The 23,902-nt window shown below is 56.7% G+C and overlaps 2 gene segments (V, D, J or C); both read left to right on the forward strand.

Annotated features, from left to right (window-relative positions):
- The window catches only part of LOC126958570 (immunoglobulin heavy constant gamma 2-like), a 186,921-nt gene extending 184,452 nt beyond the window's left edge, over window positions 1–2,469 (forward strand). The window contains 1 exon segment of the C gene segment in view: window positions 2,164–2,469. Coding sequence covers window positions 2,164–2,459 — 296 coding nt within the window.
- LOC126958575 (immunoglobulin heavy constant gamma 1-like) overlaps window positions 1–23,902 on the forward strand; it is a 26,143-nt gene continuing 2,241 nt past the window's right edge. The window contains 2 exon segments of the C gene segment in view: window positions 1–448; window positions 546–954. Coding sequence covers window positions 94–448; window positions 546–868 — 678 coding nt within the window.

The raw sequence follows: 23,902 nt of genomic DNA on the forward strand, positions 1-23,902 counted from the left end.
GTAAGCCAGCCCAGGCCTCGCCCTCCAGCTCAAGGTGGGACAAGTGCCCTAGAGTGGCCTGTGTCCAGGGACAGGCCCCGCCCGGGTGCTGACATGCCCACCTCCATCTCTTCCTCAGCACCTGAACTCCTGGGGGGACCGTCAGTTTTCCTCTTCCCCCCAAAACCCAAGGACACCCTCATGATCTCCCGGATCCCTGAGGTCACGTGCGTGGTGGTGGACGTGAGCCAGGAAGACCCCGAGGTCCAGTTCAACTGGTACGTGGACGGCGTGGAGGTGCATCATGCCCAGACAAAGCCGCGGGAGAGGCAGTTCAACAGCACGTACCGCGTGGTCAGCGTCCTCACCGTCACACACCAGGACTGGCTGAACGGCAAGGAGTACACGTGCAAGGTCTCCAACAAAGGCCTCCCGGCCCCCATCCAGAAAACCATCTCCAAAGCCAAAGGTGGGACCCGCGGGGTCGGAGGGCCACGTGGACAGAGGCCAGCTCGGCCCACCCTCTGCCCTGGGAGTGACCGCTGTGTCAACCTCTGTCCCTACAGGGCAGCCCCGAGAGCCGCAGGTGTACATCCTGCCCCCGCCCCGGGAGGAGCTGACCAAGAACCAGGTCAGCCTGACCTGCCTGGTCACAGGCTTCTACCCCAGCGACATCGCCGTGGAGTGGGAGAGCAACGGGCAGCCGGAGAACACCTACAAGACCACCCCGCCCGTGCTGGACTCCGACGGCTCCTACTTCCTCTACAGCAAGCTCACCGTGGACAAGAGCAGGTGGCAGCAGGGGAACACCTTCTCATGCTCCGTGATGCATGAGGCTCTGCACAACCACTACACCCAGAAGAGCCTCTCCATGTCTCCGGGTAAATGAGTGCGACACCCGGCAAGCCCCCGCCCCCCGGGCTCTCGGGGTGGCGCGAGGATGCTTGGCCCGCACCCCGTGTACATACTTCCCAGGTGCCCGGCATGGAAATAAAGCACCCAGCGCTGCCCTGGGCCCCTGCGAGACTCTGATGGTTCTTTCCGCGGGTCAGGCTGAGTCTGAGGCCTGAGGGGCACGAGGGAGGCACAGCGGGTCCCACTGACCCCACACTGGCCCAGGCTGTGCACGTGTGCCTGGGCCACCTAGGGTGGGGCTCAGCCAGGAGCCACCCTCGGCGGGGTGGGGGGCTTTCAGCGAGGCCCTCCCTCCAGCAGCAGCTGCCCTGGGCTGGGCCACCAGAAGCCTAGGAGCCCCCTGGGGACAGGCACACAGCCCCCGCCTCTGTAGGAGACTGTCCTGATCTGTGAGCTCCCTGTCCTCAGACCCCCTGCCCACTCGGGGGCATGCCTAGTCCATGTGCGTAGGGACAGGCCCTCCCTCACCCATCTGCCCCCACGGCACTAACCCCTGGCAGCCCTGCCCAGCCTCACACCCGCATGGGGACATAACCGACTCCTGGGGACATGCACTCTCGGGCCCTGTGGAGGGACTGGTCCAGATGCCCACACACACACACTCAGCCCAGACCCATTAAACCCCGCACTGAAGTTGGCCGACCACACAGCCACCACACACACACACACACGCACACGCCTCGCACAGAGCCTCACACAGGCGACCTGCACAGCACCCAGACCACAGCAAGGTCCCCGCACACGTGAACACTCCGCGGACACAGGCCCCCACGAGCCCCACGCAGCACCTCAAGGCCCACGAGCCACTCAGCAGCTTGTCCACACGCTGACCAGCTCACACAAACCCAGCCCTCCTCTCACAGCGGAGCCCCTGCAGCCGCCGCACACACACAGGCCCCCACACACAGGGGAACCCACGCCACATCGCGTCCCTGGCTCTGGCCCACTTCCCAGTACCGCCCTTCCCTGCAGCTGGGGTCACCTGAGGGGTGGGCTTCACCATCCTCCTGCCCTCTGGGCCTCAGGGAGGGACACGGGAGACGGGGAGTGGGTCCTGCTGAGGGCCGGGTCGCTATCTAGGGCCAGGTGTCTGGCGGAGCCCCGGGGCCAAAGCTGGTGCACAGGGCGGGCAGCTGCGGGGAGCTGACCTCAGGACACTGTTGGCCCATCCCGGCCGGGCCCTACATCCTGGGCCCCGCCACAGAGGGAATTGCCCCCAGAGGCCCGAGCCCAGCGGGACACGGCACTGACCACCCCCTTCCTGTCCAGAGCTGCAACTGGAGGAGAGCTGTGCGGAGGCGCAGGACGGGGAGCTGGACGGGCTGTGGACGACCATCACCATCTTCATCACACTCTTCCTGCTAAGCGTGTGCTACAGTGCCACCGTCACCTTCTTCAAGGTCGGCGCACGTTGTCCCCAGCTGTCCCTGACACTGTCCCCCATGCTGTCACAAACTGTCCCTGACACTGTCCCCCATGTAGTCCCCACCTGTCCAACAGTGTCCCCCAGGCTGTCTCCACCTGTCCCTGACACTGTCCCCCATGCTGTCCCCACCTGTCCCTGATACTGTCCCCCATGCTGTCACAAACTGTCTCCTACACTCTCCCACAGGCTGTCCCCACCTGTCCCTGACGCTGTCCCCCACTGTCTCACAAACGGTCCCTGGCACTGTCCCCCATGCTGTCCCCACCTGTCCAACAGTGTCCTCCAGGCTGTCGCCACATGTCCCTGACACTGTGCCCCATGCTGTTCCCTATTCCTGACACTGTCCCCCATGCTGTCCCCTATGCTGTCCCCATCTGTCCCCAACACTGTCCCCCACAGTCTCCACCTGTCCCTGACACTGTCCCCCACTCTGTCCCCTACAGTCCTTGGCACTATTCCCCATGCTGTCCCCTCCTGTAGGCAAACCTGTCCACCATGCTCTCTCCTCCTGTTCCTGATACTGTCCCCCATGCTGTCCCCACCTGTCCCTGACACTGTCCCCCAAGCTGTCCCCACTGTCCCCAACACTGTCCCTCACACTGTCCCCCACACTCTACCCACCTTTCCCCAACACCGTCCCTCACACTGTCCCCACCTCTCCCTGACACTGTCCTCCATGCTGTCCCCACCTGTCCCTGACACTGTCCCCCACGCTGTCCTCACCTGTCCCTGACACTGCCCCCACGCTGCCTCCTGTCCCTGACACTCTCCTCAATGCTGTCCCCACCTGTCCCTGACACTATCCCCCACGCTGTCCTCACCTGTCCCTGACACTGCCCCCATGCGGTCCCCACCTGTCCCCGACACTATCTCCTGAACTGTACCTACCAGTCCAACACTGTCCCCCACACTGTCCCCTCCTGTACCTGACACTGTCCCCTACACTATCCCCACCTCTCCCCTATACTGTCCCCCATGCTGTCCCCACCAGTCCCCAACACTGTCCTCCATGCTGTCCCCACCTGTCCCCAACACTGTCCCCCATGCCATCCCCAATCCCCAACAATGACCCCCATGCTGTTTACTCCTGTCCCCTCCTATCCCTGACACTGTCCCCCATGCTGTCCCTATCTGTCACCCTCATGGTCTCCACCTGTCCCTGACACTGTCTTCCACTCTGTCCCCTACAATCCCTGACACTATCCCCCATGCTGTTCCCTCCTGTCCCCAACACTATCCCCCATGCTGTCCCCACCTGTCCCAGACACTATCCCCCACGCTGTCCCACCTGTCCCCAACACTGTCCCCACCTGTCCCCAACACTCTCCTCAATGCTGTCCTCACCTGTCCCTGACACTGTCCCCCACACTGTCCCCACCTGTCCCCGACACTGTCCTCCACGCTGTCCCCAACACTGTCCCCCATGCTGTCCCCTCCTGTCCCTGACACTGTCCCCCACACTATCCCCACCTCTGCCCTACACTGTCCCCATGCTGTCCCCACCAGTCCCCAACACTGTCCTCCACACTGTCGCCACCTGTCCCCAACACTGTCCCCCATGCTCTCTCCCCATCCCGGACAATGTCCCCCATGCTGTTTCCTCCTGTCCCCTCCTATCCCTGACACTGTCACCCATGCTGTCTCCACCTGTCCCCCACATAGTCTCCACCTATCCCTGACACTGTCTCCCACTCTGTCCCCTATAATCCCTGGCACTGTCCCCCACGCTGTCCCACCTGTCCCTGACACTGTCCCTCATGCTGTCCCCTCCTGTCCCTGACACTGTCCCCCACACTATCCCCACCTGTCCCCAACACTATCCCCATGCTGTCTCCTCCTGTCCCCACCTGTCCCCTACACTGTCCCCCATGCTGTCCCCACCAGTCCCCAACACTATCCTCACCTGTCCCCAACACTGTCCCCCATGCCATCCCCAATCCCCAACAATGACCCCCATGCTGTTTACTCCTGTCCCCTCCTATCCCGACACTGTCCCCCATGCTGTCCCCACCAGTCCCCAACACTGTCCTCTATGCTGTCCCCACCTGTCCCCAACACTGTTCCCCATGCCATCCCCAATCCCCAACAATGACCCCCATGCTGTTTACTCGTTTCCCCTCCTATCCCTGACACTGTCCCCTGTGCTGTCCCCACCTGTCCCCCTCATGGTCTCCACCTGTCCCTGACACTGTCTTCCACTCTGTCCCCTACAATCCCTGACACTATCCCCCATGCTGTTCCCTCCTGGCCCCGACACTGTCCCCCACGCTGTTCCCTCCTGTCCCTGACACTGACCCCACGCTGACCCACCTGTCCCCGACACTGTCCACCATGCTGTCTCCTCCTGTCCCCAACACTGTCCCCCACGCTGTTCCCACCTGTCCCTAACACTGTCCCCCACGCTGTCCCACCTGTCCCCAACACTGTCCCACATGCTGTCCCCATCTGTCCCTGACACTGTCCCCCACGCTGTCCCCACCTGTCCCTCACACTGTCCCCCATGTTGTCCCCTCCTGTCCCTAACACTGTCCCCCACGCTGTCCCCATCTGTCCCTGACACTGTCCCCCACACTATCTCCAACTGTCCCCAACACTATCCCCCATGCTGTCTCCTGTCCCCACCTGTCCCCTACACTGTCCCCCATGCTGTCCCCAGCTGTCCCCAACACTGTCCCCCATGCTGTTCCCAATTCCCAACAATGACCCCCATGCTATTTTCTCCTGTCCCTTCCTATCCCCAACACTGTCCCCCACGTTGTCCCCACCTGTCCCCCTCATGGTCTCCACCTGTCCCTGACACTCTCTGTGTCCCCTACAATCCCTGACACTATCCCCCATGCTGTTCCCTCCTGTATGCAACACTGTCCCGTACACTGTCCCTGATGCCGTCCTCCACACTGTCCCCACCTCTCCCTGACACTGTCCCTCATGCTGTCCCCACCTGTCTCTGACACTCTCCTCCACACTGTCCCCACCTCTCCCTGACACTGTCCCCCATGCTGTCCCCACCTGTCCCTGACACTCTCCTCCACACTGTCCCCACCTCTCCCTGACACTGTCCCCCATGCTGTCCCCACCTGTCTCCTCCACACTGTCCCCACCTCTCCCTGACACTGTCCCCCATGCTGTCCCCACCTGTCTCTGACACTCTCCTCCACACTGTCCTCACCTGTCTCTGACACTGTCCCCCATGCTGTCCCCATATGTCCCTGACACTGTCCCCCACACTGTCCCCACCTGTCCCTGACGCTGTCTTCTGTGCTGTCCACGTGCTATTGATGCCCTGGCTCTGCTCTCCATGTCTAAGCCTCAGAACAGGCAATGGTGAGGCCCTGGCACCCGGGTGGCCTGAAGGGCGGATGTGCCTTAGGGGCAGGGCTGTGGCCTGGGTGGCCTAGGGGTGGGTGGGCCTTGGGGGCAGGGCAATGACCTTGGTAGTCTGAGGGGTGGGTGGGCCTCGGGGGCAAGGCCGTGGCCTCACTCACCCCTGTGCTGTGCCTTGCCTACAGGTGAAGTGGATCTTCTCCTCGGTGGTGGACCTGAAGCAGACCATCGTCCCCGACTACAGGAACATGATTGGGCAGGGACCCTAGGGCCACCCTCTGTGGGGTGTCCAGGGCTGCCCAGACCCCAAACAGGAGCCGTGGGCAATGCTCAGCCACCACCCAGGCCACGCCTGACCCCTGACCTCACCACCCTCAACCCCATGGCTCTCTGGCCTAGCAGTTGCCCTCTGACCCTGCCATACCAGACACACCCCCCTTCCAGACCCTGTGCATAGCAGGTCTACCCCAGACCTCCGCTGCTTGGTGCATGCAGGGCCCTGGGGGCCAGCTGTCCCCTCAGCAGGACATACCTGCCCTCCGGCCCGCCAGGTGCTCACACAAAAGGAGGCAGCGGCCGACATACCAGGCGCCCACCCAGGCAGGAGCTGGCCCTGGAGCCACCCCGTCCACGCCAGCCTCCTGAACACAGGTGTGCTTTCCACATGGTGAGTGGGAGCATCAGCCACCAAGGCGGGGAAGCCACAGCACCATCAGGCCCTGTTGGGGAGGCTTCGGAGAGCTGCGAAGGCTCAGTCAGACGGCCTTCCTCCCAGCCCGCAGCCAGCCGCCTCCATTCTGGGCACTCCTGGGAACAGAATGAGGAATGAGGTTGTTCTTATTTCAAGCCACGCACGCTGCTCTCCGGCTCCTGGGAAGAAGCCTCCCATGGAACAGGGTCTCGGTGCCAGCACCGCCCCTTGGCTGCCTGCCCACGCTGCTGGATTCTCGCGTGGAACTCGACCCACAGGGACAGCCAGCCCCAGAGTCTGCACTGGGAGAGGAGGGACCAGGGCCAGGCCCAGGACACGGCCACCTCCCACCCACTCCACTCCGCCAAGATCACTCAGAGAAGAGCCCGGGACACGTGGTTGCTACAGGAGCCCTACAGGGCAAGGGTGAGGACAGCCCAAGGAAGGGGTGGGCATCTGCCCAGACAGGTCTGCCAGAGGAGGCCTGGTGACCAGGTCCCAGGCAGGCAAGACTCAGCCTTGGTGGGTCCTGAGGACAGAGGCGGCCCCAGAGCACCGGGGAGAGAGGTGGAGGGACACCAGGAGAGCCAGGAGCGTGAACACGGCGGAACTCATCACAGAGGCTTAAGTCCAGCCCCAAGTCACGTGCAGCAGGAACAAGCAGCCACTCTGGGGCATGAGCTGGAGGCGAGACGGCAAAGAGGGTGCCCGCGGCCTGGGGAGAGCGGGGCTACCGGCCACGACTGCTGGACAGAGGCTGCCACGCTCTGCTGCCCGCGTCACGCCGTTCGGTGAATGTCACGCAGAGTCTGCAGACAGGAAGGGAGGCACGAGCGGGAGCGCGGCAAGCGCCTGCCTCGGCCGTCAGGGAGGACTCCCGGGCTCACTGGGAGGAGGTGCCACGATTTCAGCTTTGGTAGCTTTTCTCTTCTTTTAAATTTTCTAAAGCTCATGAATTGTCTTTAATGTTTCTCGTTTTTGATGACAATAAAATATCCTTTTAAAGTCTTGTACTTTGTGATGGGAGCAGCCTTCCTGTGTTCACGCACGTCCTGCGCCCGGTGGGAAGCAGAGTCAGGAGGCAGCTGGTCGAGCTGCACCTCGGGGGCTCCCTGCACACGCCCCCGCCTCCTGCGGCCACACGCACTGCCCACGCGGCCCTCCCTGGCCCCTGTCACTACATGGACCCCGGGGCTTCTCCTCTTGCCTACGTGGATGCAGTTTCTCCTCCTGCTGGGCACGGTGCTGCCTGCCCTGGTCACTCTGCATGGGGCAGGGCTTCCAGGACAAGCTGGGTTGAGGCCTGGGAGCTGGCTCAGGCTGGTTTCAGCTGAGCCACTGCACAGGGAAGGAACCTAGCTGAACACCCATCTCCCAATATGCTCCCGACCCTGCCCCTGCCCGACCACCTCCCAGAGGGTACCTCGACCCTTCTGCTACCCACACCCAGCAAGGGGTGTAGTGTCCCCACCGAGCCCAGCCAGTGGGGCCTGGCACAGTCACACCTGTGCTCACCATTCCCAAGGCCAAGCTCCCTGCTAACATGGCAGGCCAGGGCCAGGCCTGGAGGAGACGGAACATCAGTCCCATGGCCAAGCTCCCTGCTCACATGGCAGGGCTGGGCCTGGAGGAGACAGAAAGTCCAGTCTGGCATGGTACTCAGGCTGCACATGCCTTCCACGCGTGGGGGCCACGCGACAATGCCTGCCACACACAGGGGCCATGTGACACACATGTGTACTTACACGGGCTTCACGCAGGGATACACACATTTGCAACCCCAGCACCCACCCAGAACGCTCAGGCACGGGCTCCCCGGGCGGGTCACAGTTCTCTCGCCTTGAGCTGCTCCATGTGCCAGGCCCTTCACCCACGTTCCCGTCCCCAGTGCTGGCTGCTGAGCCACACCGTCTTCTCTGTGGATCCCTCCCAGCCCGCTCAGCACAATGGACATGCTCTCTCCCGTCCTGCGACTGCACCGGCCTCTTCCCCTCAGCACCCACGTCTGCCCGTCTCCCAGGAAACCTGGACCACCACGGTCAGGGACCACCCCACACCTGACCCCAGGTGGAGTCACACTGTGTCCTCCTTCAATATTGAAAAGGGGAAAAGCTGGAGGAGGGGAAAGATAAAGGAGAAAAAATCAGGAGAGGAGGGTCACATTCTTGTGAGGCTTTGATTAGAGCTCACTGAGCCCCCACGTTGCATGAAAAGGAGGGGTGGAGGAAGCAATTACTCGTTCGCCTTGTGCTCAGAGAATCTCCACTTGATAAGAAAATAAACAGAGTAGAAGACGTCAAATATGCATTTTTCTCAGGGGCAGGAGGGACGATTTCTTGTCTCATTTTGCCCCATGCCATGAAGACCGGGCTGTTAATTTATATTGTCAGGGTGAGGGAGGCCACCTGGGGACACCCGGCCTACCTGCTGCTGCTATCAGTTTAGAAACAAGAGGAAATGCATGACTTTTGTTCTTTTTTTATTATTATTTTTTCCATGACTCAGCTTCCAAGCTCAGCTTTTCTTTGGGGCAAAATGAGTTTGGAGTACTCAGATTTTATTTTTCTTTCACAATCGTCAAGGTCAGTGGTACGACCAAGGTCACACCCTCAGTATTCAGAAGGGCTGGCCACACCTAGACCCCTGCCATCCCTGATGCTTATCAAATACGTGCTGCGGTCTCTGACACTCTCTCACCATTGTAGAAACTGAGGCCTTGGGGAGGCTGCAGCCCCTGCTCATGGGGACAATGCCAGGCTGGAACCCACATTTCTGACTCCAAAGCTCCTGTACCTTTCACGCACCCCACACCTCCTCCTTGAGTCCAGAACATTGTCCTTGCCTGACTCCCACCCTCAGGGACAAGGGCTCAACACAGTCACCAACACATCACACCCTGAGAAGGTCCCTTGAGCCCAGACAGGTTTGGAGAGCACAGAAGCCCTGGAAGCTCTGTGAAGGGGCTGCACAGTTCTCTATTCAACACATACTCACAAGGTGGCCACCAGCAGAGATGCCACATGGCACGGAGCTCTCCTGGGCCAACAGGACAGGTGTGGGGCTGGGAGGCGTTCCCAGGGCACTGGTTGAAGCAGAGCTGTGGGGACAAGTTGCACCAACCTCACATCTGCTCGTCAACACCTGGTCTCCTGCCCTCCGGGGCCACAGAACACTAAGTTTCCTGGATACTGAGGCTGGGTGGGGCCATGGGGAAGAAGAAATCGCAGTGAGTTAAAAGATCATTTTTAAAAAATATTATGATCATGACTCACATAAACATGATGACACATTTCAGAGATGCTCTTTATCTCATTAATTAAGGTGCTACAACCAGTTCAAAGAGGAATTCAAATGACTACACTTATATAATTGATTAAGGAATGCTAAAAGGAGTTCATAAATAGATGCAAAATTGCCCTTTTCCCTGGGAGGTGAGGAGGAATCCATTGTCCTTCCAAAGATGAGAACTTGAATTTCTACCAATTCAAAGAGTTTTTGCATCGCTATCAATTATCTACAGCTTCGAGCAGTGGTCCCCAACATTTTGGCACCAGGAACCGGTTCCATGGACGACAATTTTTCCACAGACCAGGATCGGGGGATGGCTTGGGGACAAGGCTGTTCCATCTCACATCATTAGGCATTAGGGTCTCATAAGGAGTGTACAACGTAGATCACATGAATCTGCAGTTTGCAATAGTGTTCGCTGCTATGATAATCTAATACTGCCACTGATCTGACAGGAGGTGGAGCTCAGACAGTAATGCTCACTCACCCCTCTCCTCCTGCTATGTGGCCCAGGTCCTAACAGGCCACGAACCGGTTCCAGTGCATGACCCAGGGGTTGGGGACTCCTGGCTTATAGAGTTGTAAAATAGTTCAAAGAAAATGAAAGATGCAGAGCTCCATAGAATGAAATAACCTGGAAGAGTGTACAAGACGATGCCTTGCTTTCCATTGAAGGCACCTAGTAATCTTTTGGTCCATTTCAGTTTTTCTCAACGTTTCCTATAAACATATATAACTAACTGACAGAAACAGATCCATAATATAGAGAAGATATCTGTAAACCAACCCAAAAAATTCAAATATTCAATAGAGGAATAGGAAAGAGAATTGAACAGATGTTTTACAGAAGATATCCAAATAGCCACTAAACATTTGAAAAGATGTTGAACCACACAAGTCAACAGGGAAATGAAAATGAAAAACCACATGAGAGAAAGTCGTTCTGATTCCAATAATGCTGGAGCAGCTAACATCAGACCAGTCCTTCGGCAGATGGCAATTATAAACACTGGAAAAACTGTAAGCACACACAACACACACACACCAATTGCAGGCACTGGAACATGACCAAAAGTAGACAAACACCGGTAAGGATTATTCCTTGAAATATTTGTCTGAAGTCACACCCCAGCGCATGTAACACGTGCAGCTAGAGTTCAAGCAGGAAACTGCAGCCCTCCTGCTGAGGATTGGGATGCAGGGCTGCATTTTCAGAGCAGCTGGAAATGAAGAGAAGATGTCCATAAAGGAGAAGATCACTGAAGGGAAACCCCACAATCTGCAGGTAAACTCCACGGAAACCTCTGGCTGATCCCTTAGGTGTGCGTGGGTAGGGAAAACTCTAAAGGGCCCAGCAGAAAACAATACCTGTAAGGTTGAGAGAACTGAGATTCCAGCTACTGACAACTGCTGGGCAGACAGACTTTGGGGTCTGAGTCAACTCAAGCTAACTGCTTCCTAACATTGAAAAACACAATCAATGCTCTGCTAAGGAAGAATGAAAAATCCAACGTCAGTACCACATGTTATCAACAACATCGAGTGCACATCCAAAATTACCATGTATGCAAAGAAATATGAAAAGGTGATCCATAGTCGAAAGAAAAAGGGGTCAATGGAGATCAATGCCAAGATGACCTAGATGCAGAGTCAGTTATCAGACAAGGACTTTAAAGAAGTTATGTTAAATATGTTCAAAGACTTAAAGGAAAATATGGTTGTAATGAGTGACTAGATGGGGAATCTCTCTAAAAAACTGAAAATATTTACAAGAACCAAATGAAAATTCTACAACTGAAAGTATGATTCTGAAATGAAAAACATCATTTGGCCAGGCACAGTGGCTCATGCCTGTAATCCTTGCACTTTGGGAGGCCAAAAAGGAGGCATCACTTGATTCCAGGAGTTGGAGACCAGCCTGGGCAACATGGTGAAACCCCATCTCTATTTTATTAAAAAGAAAAGAAAGAGAAAAATATTACTCAAGTTTAATAACAGATTGCAGCAGACATGAGAAGGAACTGAACACTTAAAGAAGCATCAATAAAATATGTCAATTCTTTTTAATTCAGTCCAAAGAAGAGAGAGAAAAATACTGAAAAATGAAAAGAGACTCATTCTGCTGGACAAGGTGAAGAAGCATTCCAAAACATGTGAAACCAGAGTCCAGAGGGGGATGTAATACTTCCATGGAAAGGTCAACCCTAAGCTGTATGCAAATGTACCTGCATAGGCTGCTGTGGCAGGCTGATGGCATCTCCCTGGCCAAATGTATGCCCACCTGGAACCTCAGAATGTGACTGTATTTAGAAATGGAGTCTTCACAAATTAGGGTAAGGACTTGAGATGACACCATACTAAATTTTGGATGGTTCCCAAGTCTAAACACTGGTGTCCTCATGAGAGGAGAGGACCCAGACACACATGGAAGTAAGCCATATGATGACAAAGGAGAAGATGAGGGGTATCTTGAGCCACCTGTATTTGTCCATTTGCATTACTGTAAAGAAATACATGAGGCTGGGTAACTTATAAAGGAAAGAGGTTGAATCAGCTCACAGTTCTGCAGGCTGTATAGGAAGCCTGGCACCAGCATCTGCTTCTGGAGAGGACCTCACAAAACTAGCAATCATAACAGAAGAGCAGGTATGTCACATGGCAAGAATGGCAGCAAGAGGCTGAGGGGAGTCCCAGACTCAAACAACTAGATTGTGTGTGAGCTCACTGGGGGAGAACTCACTCATCACCAAGGGGATGATGCAAAATCATACATGAGGGATCTGCCCTCATGATCTAATCACCTCCTACCAGGCCCCACCTCCAACACTAGGAATTATATTTCAACATGAGATTCGGAGGGGACAAACATATAAATCATATCCTTCCACCCCTGGCCCCCCAAATCTCATGTCCTTCTCACTTTGCAAAATACAATCATGCCTTCTCAAAAGTCCCCCAAAGCCTTACCTCATTCCAGAATCAACCCAAAATTCCCAAGATTCACGTCTCATCTGAAGATGACTCCCTTCCACCTATCAGCCTATGAAATCAAAGACAAATTATTGACTCCCAAAATACAATGAGAGTGCAGACATTGGGGTAAACATGCCCATTCCAAAAGGGAGAAGTTGGCAAAAAGAAAGGATCTATATGCCCCATACAGGTCAGATATCTGGCAGGGCAGTCATTAAATCTTAAAGCTCCAAAGTAATCTCCTTTGACTTCAAGGCCCATACCCAGGGCACACTGGTGCAGGGGGTGGGCTCCCAAGGCCTTGGACAACTCTACCCCTGTGGCTTTGGAGGATATATCCACTGTGGATTTTCTCACAGGATAAAGTTGAGTGCCTGCAGATTTTCCAGATTCAGGGTGCAAGCTGCCAGTGGATCTACCATCCTGGCATCTGGAGGACAGTGGCCACTTTCCTACAGCTCCACTACGCAGTGTCCTGGTGGGGACATTATATGGGGGTTCAACCCCACATTCCCTTTGGCACCGCTCTAGTAGAGGCTCTCTGTGAGGGCTCCATGCTGCCAGTAGGCTTCTGTCTGGACACCTAGGCTTTCTCATACATTTCTCAAATCTAGAGGGAAGATGCCAAGCCTCCATCACTCTTGCATTCTTGGGCCTTACAGGCTTAACACCAGGTGGAAGTCACCAAGGCTTATAGTGGCTTGTACTCTCCAAAGAAGCAAGCTGAGATATTCTTGGGGCCATCTGAGCCAAGGCTGGAGTCAGAGCAGCCAGGATGTGGAAAGCAGTGTCCCAAGGCTGAACAGGAAGCAGTGGCCATGGGCATGGCCCACAAAACCATTCTTTCCTCCTTGGCCTCTGGGCCTGTGATGGGAAAGATCGCCTCAGAGATTTCTGAAATGTCTTCAAGGCCTTTTCCATTTGTTCTCGATATGAGCACTTAGCTCCCTTTTAGCTACGCTAATCTCTCTAGCAAGTGGCTGCTCCACAGCCTGCTTATATTTCTCTCCTGAAAATACCTTTTCTTTTCTAACACATGGCCAGGATGTGAATTTTCCAAATTTTTTATGTTCTGTTTCCCTTTGTTGATGAAAAAAGCCAAACTGTATAAAACACTTGAAGACATTGATTCTGAGCCAAATGTGAGAGCCATGAACGGTGGCATGGCCTCAAAGTGTCCTGAGAACATGTGTGCAAGGTGGTTGGGTTACAGATTCGTTTATGTTTTAGGGAGACATAACACATCAATCAAAACATGTAAAGTATACATTGGTTTGCTTTGGAATAGCAGAACAGTTCAAAGTGGGGAATTGCAAATCACAGGTAGATTTGAAGATTTTCTGATTGGCAATTGGCTGAAAAAGTTAAATTACCTAAAAAGTTGAAGTCAACAAAAAGCAATGCTTAAGATAAAGGGGGTTGTGGAAGCCAAGGTTCTTCTTATATAGATGAAGCCTCCAGGTTTCAGAGAGAAGAGATGGCAAACATCTCTTATCAGACCCTAAAAGGTGCCAGACTCAGATAAATCTCCCCTGAATCAGGAAGAGACCTGGAAAGGGGTGAAGATTCTCTACAGAATATAAATTTCCTCCACAAGAGACAGCTTTGCAGGGCCATTCCAAAATGTGTCAGAGAAATATATTCTGGGATAAAATACTTTAATTTCCTTCCATGCCTGCCACCTGTCATGTGATGCTATACCAGAGTGAGATTAGAATTTGATATCTTATTGCTACAAGGAGTCTGCTTTGTCAGTCTTAAGCTCCCTGTTTTAATGTTAATACTGGTCAGCTGAGCCTAAACTCCAAAAGGGGGAGGTTATAGTGAGGTACCTCCAACCCCTCCCCTTCCTGTCATGGCCTGAACTGGCTTTTCAGGTTTCTTTAGAATGCCCTTGGATTAGCATTTCATTTTTTCATTGACACCTTTTAAATATAAGTTCTAACTTTAAGTCATTTCTTTGCTTTCCTATCTTATAGACTATTAGAAGCAACCAGGTCACATCTTAGAAGTGTCTGCTTAGAAATGTCTTCCACCAGATGCCCTAAGTCATCACTCTTAAGGTCAAACTTCCACAGATCCCTAGGGCATGAACACGATGCAGCCAAGTTGTTTCTTAGGATTTAACAAGGGTGACCCTTACCCCAGTTCCCAATAACTTCCTCATTTCCATCTGAGATTTCATCAGCCTGGCCTTCGCAGTCCATATGTCTACCAGCATTTTGGTGACAACCATGTAATCAGTCTCTAAGAAATTCCAAACTTTCCCTCATCTTCCTGTCTTCTGAGTCCTCCAAATTCTTCTAACCTCTCTGCCTGTTACCTAATTCCAAAGCTGCTTCCACATTTTCAGGAATCTTTATAGCAATGTTCCACTCCTCAATACCAATTTTCTGTGTTAGTTTGTGTTACTAGAAAAAAAAAAAAATACATGAGGCTGGTAATTTATAAAGAAAAGAGGTTTGCACCAGGCACTGTGGCTCATACCTGTAATCCCAGCATTTTGAGAGGCCAAAGCAGGTGGATCACTTGAGCTCAGAAGTTTGAGGTCAGCCTGGGCAACATAGTGAGAACTTGTCTTGAAAAGACCAGAAGAAGGGAAGGGCAGGGGATGGTGGGGAAGGGTGGGGGAGGGCAGAAGTGCAGGGCAGAAGGGAAGCACAGGGCAGAAGGGAAGGGCAGGGAAGGGAGAAGAGAAGGAAGGAAGGGAGGTTTAATTAGCTCACAGTTCTGCAGGCCATTCCAGAAACATGGCCCTGGCATCTGCTTCTGGCGAGGCCTCAGGGAGATTGCAATCACGGCAAAAGGCGAAGGGGAAGCAGGCATGTCACATGGTAAGAGGGAGCAAGAGAAGAGAAGTGGCATGTCCCAGACTTTTAAACACCAGTTGTCACATGGACTAACTGAGGGAGAACTCATTCATCACCTGGGGGATGGTGCTAAACCATTCATGAGGGGTCCAGCCCTGTGATCTAATCACCTCCCACCAGGCCCCACCTCCAACACTGGGCATCACATCTCCACATGAAATTTGGAGGGACACATGTCCAACCCATTTCACCACAGGAAGCTGAAAGAGGCGGAGGGTCCTCTCCTGGAGCACTCAGAGAGAGACAGCCACCAACACCTTGGTCTCCAACACTTAATCTCAGACTCCTGACTTCCAGAACTCTGAAGACATTAATTTTTCTTGTTTGAAGCCACATTTGTGATATTTTGTTGCAGCAGCCACAGCACGGATGTAGCTGGTAACAGAGTTCTCTAGCCTCCAAAATACAAGCCTCGGGTAAATAACTATTGAATTTGACCACATGGAAATCAGGAAGAATGTAATGAGCATCATCAATAGACGGGATGACCTGGGAGATCGTGGCAAGTTTAAAGCTAATCGGAAGTTGGCAACCAAAAAATCCTGTCTTGCAAATTGCCAGGAAATTACCACGAAAAACTTTAGAAAACAGGGTTAGAGAAAAGATGGAGAAACCCGGATGACTCCCTGGTTTCTGAAGAGGTGCTTAGGCATTTAAGTGAGACTGACGAGACTCCACACTGTACCCTTCAGAAGGGCAGAGACTCATGAGATCATTAACCACGGCTCCCTCGCTGGGAGGCAGACACAGAGCTGGAGGCGGCGGCCACAGTTTAAACTAGGTGGACAAAGAAGTGTCAGCACCGGGACTTGCAGGAGGCCTGGGAAGGAGCAGGCGGCTGTGGGGCCTGGACAGCCCTGGGGAAAGGAAGTTACTCGGAGGAGACAAGGGACTTGCATTCGGGCCAAAACCAAGGACAAGAGGCCAGCTGGTCTCAGGGAACTCTGGAGCCCAGCACCCCACCATGGGTGCAGGGGCCTGACAACCCCACAGAGGGCTGTGGGCACCGGGCACCAGCCTGCGGGGGGTCTGAAGGCTGCTGCCCAGCCACACACGTCCTGTCTCTGAACAAAGGGTCCAAGAGGCAGCTGCAAACTCGCCCTCCTCAGAGCAGCCCGTTAGCTTCAGCTGGTGTTGGCCCCCGGTCACCACACATGCCCTGACAGTGGGGTCTGGCCTCAGAATGGGGCCCCTCCATTTGTATTTTCTGTCTGATCCTTGACACAGTGCGGACACCAAAGACCAAACCCTAATCTTGATTCACATACTCTGCAAAGAAATGACTAAGACTAGTTCTTCCAGAGGTCAGTTTTAGAACATGTTTATTCTAATTCTGCCTTATCTCTATGCACCAAGAAAAATATCTGCACGTCTGTAGTAAAATGGGAAGGTACCTTCATTTTGTTTGTATATTAAAGAAAACTTTTAAACTATATCACGTTTTAAAACTTGGTTTTGTGTGTTTTGGATGCTTATAACATTTTCCATAATAGATCATTTGGATGATGCAGTCAGAGTCTTCTGACAGAAAGCAGATCAATGGATTCCTGGCAATCAGGGAGGCGTTGATTGCAAAGGGGAGAGACTCTTCTTGTTACAACTGTTCGTCTGGATTACGGTGGTGGTTGCAAGACTCTGCATTTGTTGAAACTCACATGTAACAGGATGCATTATACTGAATGCAAACTACACTTGAATAAATATGACTTTTAAAACTTAAAAAAGTTGGAGAGTGGTTCACTGCCCCGGCTTGAGGCCCCCTGGCCACACTGCCTGGCCAGCCAGCCCCCACCCCAACCAGCGCTTGCCTCCAGCATCCCGACAGCCTCCTGACCCCCAGCTTTGTCAGCCCTGGGCCGCTCGGCACCCTCAGGAGTGCAGCCATCCGGGAGCAGCTCGATGAAGATGTGGAGCCCAAAACTGGTGCCGCATCACGTCCTCCTGCCCCCACCAGCCACACACAGACGTCAAAGCTGCACTGTCCTCACACACGCTGCCCCCACCCACCCTGGCAGGGCCATTCCAGGCCTGCGGCAGGAGGGCAGATTCTCCCCTGTCACGACAAGCATACCTGCACACACCCCAACACACACCCCAGCACGCGCGCGCGCGCGCACACACACACACACACACACACACAGGTGTGTACAGCTGAGACACAGCCCGTTCTCATGCAGTCTAGTCCCTGTCACTGAGGGAAAGGGGCAGCACTGTGGGCCACGGGAGAGGCAGCTGGACACAGAGCCAGGCCCTGGTGAAGGCCCAGGCCACTGGGGGAGACTGCCAGCATGGCTGGGTGTGAAGGCCAGAAGAGGGCAGGAGGGGCTGGGACACTGTGCCTGTTGGGCCTAGGTGGGAACACGCCGGGCAGGAGAGGAACAGCCCGGCCCCTCACACAGGAAGGGGTGGGGGCAAGGGCAATTTCTGGAGGCCAGGGCAGGGCCACCACCCCAAGGAAAAGCAGAGCAGGGTGAGTATGGACATGGGACTCGGAGCTGAGCAGGCCTGGTGGGCCCCAGGAGGGAGACACAGAGGACTGGGGGATCTCAAGGTTGGCAGAGGCCAGAGATGGAGCCCCAGCTGGGACTGGACCTGGGCTTATGGGAGCAGCAGGTGACCTGTTCTCCTTCCTGGGGGCCCACCCTGCCCATCCCCTGCAGCCCAGCACAGCTTGGGGCATTGGATAGAACCAGGAGAGAGCTGACCAGGCACTGAGGCCCCTGCCCCAAATGCCCATAGCCTGGGGAAAATGAGCAGGTAGATGTGGGTGGGGGGGCAAGTGGAGCCCCAACCACACCCACACAGTGCACACAGAGTCACCGGGACTGGAGGGGGCAGGAAGCGCGCCACCCCTGTGTGGTTTCTCTCCTAATGTCACCCTGGGTTTCTCCCACACTTGATGCAGGTGATGTTTAGCCGAGATTGTGGACGAAGAGTTGGTGCTGGAAGGGGTTAGCCATCTGGGAGGTGTTGCTATGGGATGCAAGGATTTTGCATGTGAGAAGGATGTGATCATGGGGGAGCGGAGGGCAAACTCTCACGGGTTAAAATGTGTTCCCGTATAAATTCATGTGGTGAAGTCCTAACCACCAGGATCGCAGAATGTGACCTTGTTTGCAAACAGAGTCTTTGCAGGTGCAATCAAGTTCAGATGAGGTCACCCTGGAGTAGGGCGAGCCTCTGATCTGATATGACTGCTGTCCTCATCAAAAGGGGGAATCTGGGCACAGACAGCATGTGGGGAGAACGCCCTGTGAAGATGGCGCTGCTTCCACAAGCCAAGAGCAGCAGAGATGGCCGGGAACGCCCAGCAGCCAGGAGAGAGCCTGGGACAGAGTCTCCTGTCACACAGAGGAGTCAGCCTCCATCCCACATGCCTGGCCTCCAGAAGCAGGACAGAATAAACTTCTGTTGTTTCAGCCACGCAGTCGGGGGTGCTGTGTTGCCAGGGCCGCAACTAACAGATACGGGTGTTGTCCTGATCCGCCAGCCCCAGAGGCTGCACAAGAACTCCCTACCCTAGCCCAGCACAGTCTCCCCGGCCCCCTGGGTGTGCCATGGGCAGTGTGGGGCCCCTCACTCCGTCCTCCCCCAGTCTGGGAGGTTGAGCCCATAATGAGTTCCATGGGGTGAAGCCAGAGCTGGAGGCTGGGAGCCAACTGGGAGCGCACAGCCAGAGGATGGATTTCCCCAGGGACCCACACGTGCACCTCCACCTGCCTCCTAGACATTCTCTCTGAGGGCACGGCTGGTGCCAGCTCGGGGATCCAGCAGGGACACAAGGGAGGGATGGATCCCTGTGGAGAGCACATTTCGTGGGAGCGACATGATTTCCCCTCGAAGTGTCCATTCTAGATGCTTCCTGTTCCATGCTGGATGCTTCCTGTTTCATTCTGGATGCTTCCTGTTCCATTCTAGATGCTTCCTGTTCCATGCTGGACACTTCCTGTGCGACACCTCCTCAGGCTTTTGGTCTTCCCACTCCCTCTGGCTTCATCCCGTCCCCTCCTACCTCCCACCTCCACATCAGTCCTCGCCCAGCTCCTCCCTCTCTCCAGAGCTTCCGCCTGGCAAGGTCCCTGCTGAACTCAGTCCAGGCTCCCCCAGCACAGATGGGACCCTTGCACCTGCCCTTGGCCCTCCCCACCTCACATGATGCCAGCATCCCCAGACCCCAGGGAGACCCCATTTCTCACTCTACTGCTGGCCCAGTGGCCCTGGAGTCCCACTGCAACTCAGGTGTGCCCCTGGCCTCTCAGGAAGCTGAGTGCCCTGCCCCTAGCCAGGCCATCCCCTCTGCTCAGTCCCAGGGCCCTGCCCTGACCCCGTCCCCTTACCTGCACCACAGACTCTGGCCGACTCTGCCCAGGCCCTGAATGGGCCCCTCTGACTCCCCTCTGCTGGTACACTGCCCTGCACCACCTCCACTCAGCTTCAGTGTGTTCATCCACCTGTTCCATGTCCCCTCGGTCCCTAGGAGCAGAGCTGGTGGCCCTGGTTCCTGGCAATCCATCTTGTTCCTTCTGGAGCGCCAGCCTCAGGGGCCTTCCTGCCCAGGGTACACTCGAACCAGCCCTGGGACCCTCCTGGTCTCAAGCACACATTTCCCCTGCAGCCCGACCCACCCCTGCCTGTGAGCTCAGCCCTGAGCCCTGGAGCGCCTTCCCTTCTCCGTCCCAGCTCGCCCTTGCCAGCTGCTCAGCGGGATGGGCTGACACTCCCCTCCCTGCACCATGAGTGAGGGCCACCTGGATAGACGCCCAGGCAAAAGCAGCCACCAGGGCCCAGTGGGGGCCAGAAGGCTCAGGTGGGAGGCCCACGTATTGAGAGGCTGAGACCATGGGCGGAATGGGCATGATCCTAGCCAGTCTCAGTCCAGCCCCAGGGAATCAGGGACAGAGAAAAGAGCAGCGCACAAGGTCCAGGCTCCCCACCTTCTCCCGTGAGTATGGGGGCACCCACCACCCCCATCCCCACACACCCAGGAGGCAGCCTCGGCTGTGTCTGGACTCCCCCTCACCCTCTGACACACAAACCACCAGAAGAAAAGGGAACTTCAGGAAGTAAGCGGTGCCCACGGTTTCAATCCTGTTCTTAGTCTTTGCAGGGTGCAGGGGTGGAGTTCCCACCCCTGGGGACCTGGGACCTGAGCTGTGATTTCCTAGGAAGACAAATAGCGGCTGACAGTGGGGGCGGGGCCGCCCACATGAACCACGACAGAGCAGGAAGGGCTGGGACCCCCACCTCGATGAGTGGGGTCAGCACAGGGCAGGAGCACAGGCTTGGGAGGAGAAGGACAGAGCCTGGGCGCAGCCGTGGGTCTCCTGGACCTGAGCTGCCGAACAGGCTGCAAGAGGTTGGGGAGACGCTGGGGCGAGGCCGGCCCCACATGGAGGCCCAAGCAGAGCCAGCATGCGGGAGGTGGGCAGGCTTCAGGCACCGATGCCCACCCAGTGCCAGACGATGGGGCCTGCGGGCAGGTGCTTCCCAGCCAACAGGGCAGGACGCACTAGAGGCTGACGGAGGCCTCCAGGACCACCGGGCTGGGATCACGAGGAACATGACGGGATGCGGCAGAGCCGGCCGTGGGGCGATGCTAGGATGGCCAGGACCGACTTGAGCTGAGGAGGCAGCAGAGCGAGGGAGGAGGAGAGGCCCCAGGGAGGAGTTGTCCAGGCCGGCAGCATCACCGGAGCCCAGGGCAGGGTCAGCAGTGCTGGCTGTGGGGCCCTCTTCTCAGCCAGGACCAAGGACAGCAGGTGAGCCGGGAGCAGAGCAGGGAGGGTGATGTGGCAGCAGGACGGGAGGGTGGAAGTGAAGGATCCCAGAGGCAGAGGCAGGGACAGGGGACGGACAGGGGCTGGACTCAGAGCCAGCTGACGGGGCTGGGGCACCTGCTGGCGGGGAGCAGGGCTGTGGTCAGCAGCGGAGAGGAGCGGAGAGCTGTGCTGAGTGCATGGGCGCGAGGAGGGAAGAGCCCAGGGAGGCCCAGAAAGGCCCAGAGCACAGCAGGCCTGGGGCGAGGAAAGGGGCTGAGGCTCTGTGGGTTCCGGGAGCTGACCCAGCAGAGCAGAGGCCACTGAGGAGCTGAGGTTCAGGAGAGGCTTCCAGAGCAGGAGCAGTGCCGGGACGGGAGGATCCAGGAGCTCATCCAGGAGGGGGACATGGGCAAGGGCAAGGGGCTCTGCTGGGGAGACCTGACTGGACACGGGGTGCTCCACAGCGTAGGGAACAAGCCAAGTGCCACAAAAACAAAAATGAGGCCAGAAAAAAGGGCCCAAACCTGGACACAGGGTGCCAGGACAGGCAGGGGGCAACAGTGGCCTGAGTGACGTTGCTGCCCCGGGTTGAGGGAGGGTAGAATGAGCAGGGGGCAGGCATTGGAGCTCAGGGGACCGGGACCGAGCAGCCGCAGGTGAGCAGGGGCTGGTGGGGGGCAGGATGAGCAGGGAGCAGCTCCTGGAGCTCTTAGAGCCAGGGCAGAGCAGTTGCAGGTGAGAAGGGCTCAGTGGGAGGTGAGCAAGCAGGGGCAGCTCCAGGAGCTCTGGGAACTAGGGCAGAGCAGCCCCAGGTGAGCAGGGGCAGGGGGGAGGCAGGACGCGCAGGGTGTAGCCCCTGGAGCTCAAGGAACCAGGGCAGAACAGCCTCAGGTGAGCAAGGCAGGTGGGAGACTGGAGGAGCAGGTGGCAGCTCCTGGAGCTCAGGGGACCAAGGCTGAGCAGCTGCAGGTGAGGAGGGGCAGGTGGGAGGCAGGAGGAGCAGAAGCCAGCCCCTGGAGCTCAGGGAACCAGGGCAGAGCAGTCGCAGATGAGCAGGGCTCAGGGGGAGGTGGGCAAGCAGACGGCAGCTCCTGGAGCTCAGGGGATCAGGGCAGAGCATCAGAAGGTGAGCATGGCTGGTGGGAGGTAGGTGAGCAAGAGGCAGTCCCTGGAGCTCAGAGGATGAGGTAGAGCAGCTGCAGGTCAGCAGGGGCTGGTGGGAGGCAGAATGAGCAGGAGGCAGCCCCAGGAGCTCAGGGGACAAGGCAAGAGCATCGGAAGGTGAGCAGAACTGAGGCTCAGCCTCAGGGAGCCAGGACAGAGCAGCTGCAGGTGAGCAGGGCCGGTGGGAAGCAGGAGGATTAGGTGGGCAGCCCCTGGAGCTCAGAGAGCCAAGGCAGATCACCCGCACATCAGCAGGGGCTGGTGAGAAGCAGGAGAAGCAAGGGGCAGGCACTGGAGCTCAGAGGACCAGGGCAGAGCAGCCACAGGTGAACAGGGGCAGGTGGGGGCAGGAGGAACAGGCGGCAGCTCCTGGAGCTCTGGGGACCAGGGCAGACCTGCTGCAGGTGAGCAGGGTGGTGGGAGGCAGGACAGGCAGGGAACAGGCACTAGAGCTCAGGACACAGCAGCCAGAGATGAGCAGGCCGGTGGGAGGCAGCTCCTACACTTTGGCAGGAGCTGGGCAGTTGCTGGCAGCCGACAGCTGAGGGCTGGTGAAAGCACAGTGCAGCTTCCTGGTGCAGGGAAGCGGGTGTGAGCCCATCCCACTGAGCAGTTGGCAAGGGTGAGCTGCGATGGAGAAGGGAAAGCATTCCAGGGCTCAGGGCTCAGCTCACAGGCAGAGGCAGGTCTGGATGCAGGGGGAACGTGTGCTGAGACCAGGGCTGGCCCCAGTGGACCCTGGGCAGGAAGGCCTCTGAGGCTGGCGCTCCAGAAGGAACAAAACAGGCTGCCAGGAGCCAGGGCCACCAGCATAATGAAGCTGAGTGGAGGTGGTGCAGAGCAGTGTACTAGCACAGGGGAGCCAGAGGGTCCCGTTCACAGCCTGGGCCGAGTCGGCCAGAGCCTGTGGTGCAGGTGAGGGGAAGGGGTAGTGAGCAGGGCCCTGCGGCTGAGCAGAGGGGATGGCCTGGCTGGGGGCAGGGCACTTAGCTTCCTCAGAGGTCAGGGCACACCTGACCTGCCGTGGGAAATCAGGGCCACTGGGCCAGCGGCAGAGAGAAATGGGGCTTCCCTGTGGCCTGGGGGTCCTGGCGCCATGCAAGGTAAGGAGGGCCAAGGGCAGGTGCAAGGCTCCTACCTATGCGGGGGGGCCTGGGCTGAGCCCAGCAGGGACCTTGCCGGGTGAAGCTCTGGAGGAGGAGGAGGTGGGCTGGTGGCCGAGAAGGCCAGGCCAGGGCTGGGAGGGTGAGGGTGTGGTGACTCAGCCTCCGGAAGTAATGGAGGACACTGGGGAGGCAGGGGGCATCGATGCACTCGATGACCTGGGCTGGTACACACTGGGGCTAAGGGGAAAGGGGGGAGATGCTGAGGAGGGGGCTCCCAGGGGCTATTCCAAGGCAGGAGGTTCCGGGGCCCTGGGGCTGAGGGTGCCGACCCTATGCAGTGTCTGGCCCCTCTGCTGCACAGAAACACAGGGCCCTGGAGGGCAGAGGGCAGGCTATGACCAGGGCCC

The sequence above is a fragment of the Macaca thibetana genome, chromosome 7 (genome assembly GCF_024542745.1).
Source record: "Macaca thibetana thibetana isolate TM-01 chromosome 7, ASM2454274v1, whole genome shotgun sequence".
Classification (NCBI taxonomy): Eukaryota; Metazoa; Chordata; class Mammalia; order Primates; family Cercopithecidae; genus Macaca; species Macaca thibetana.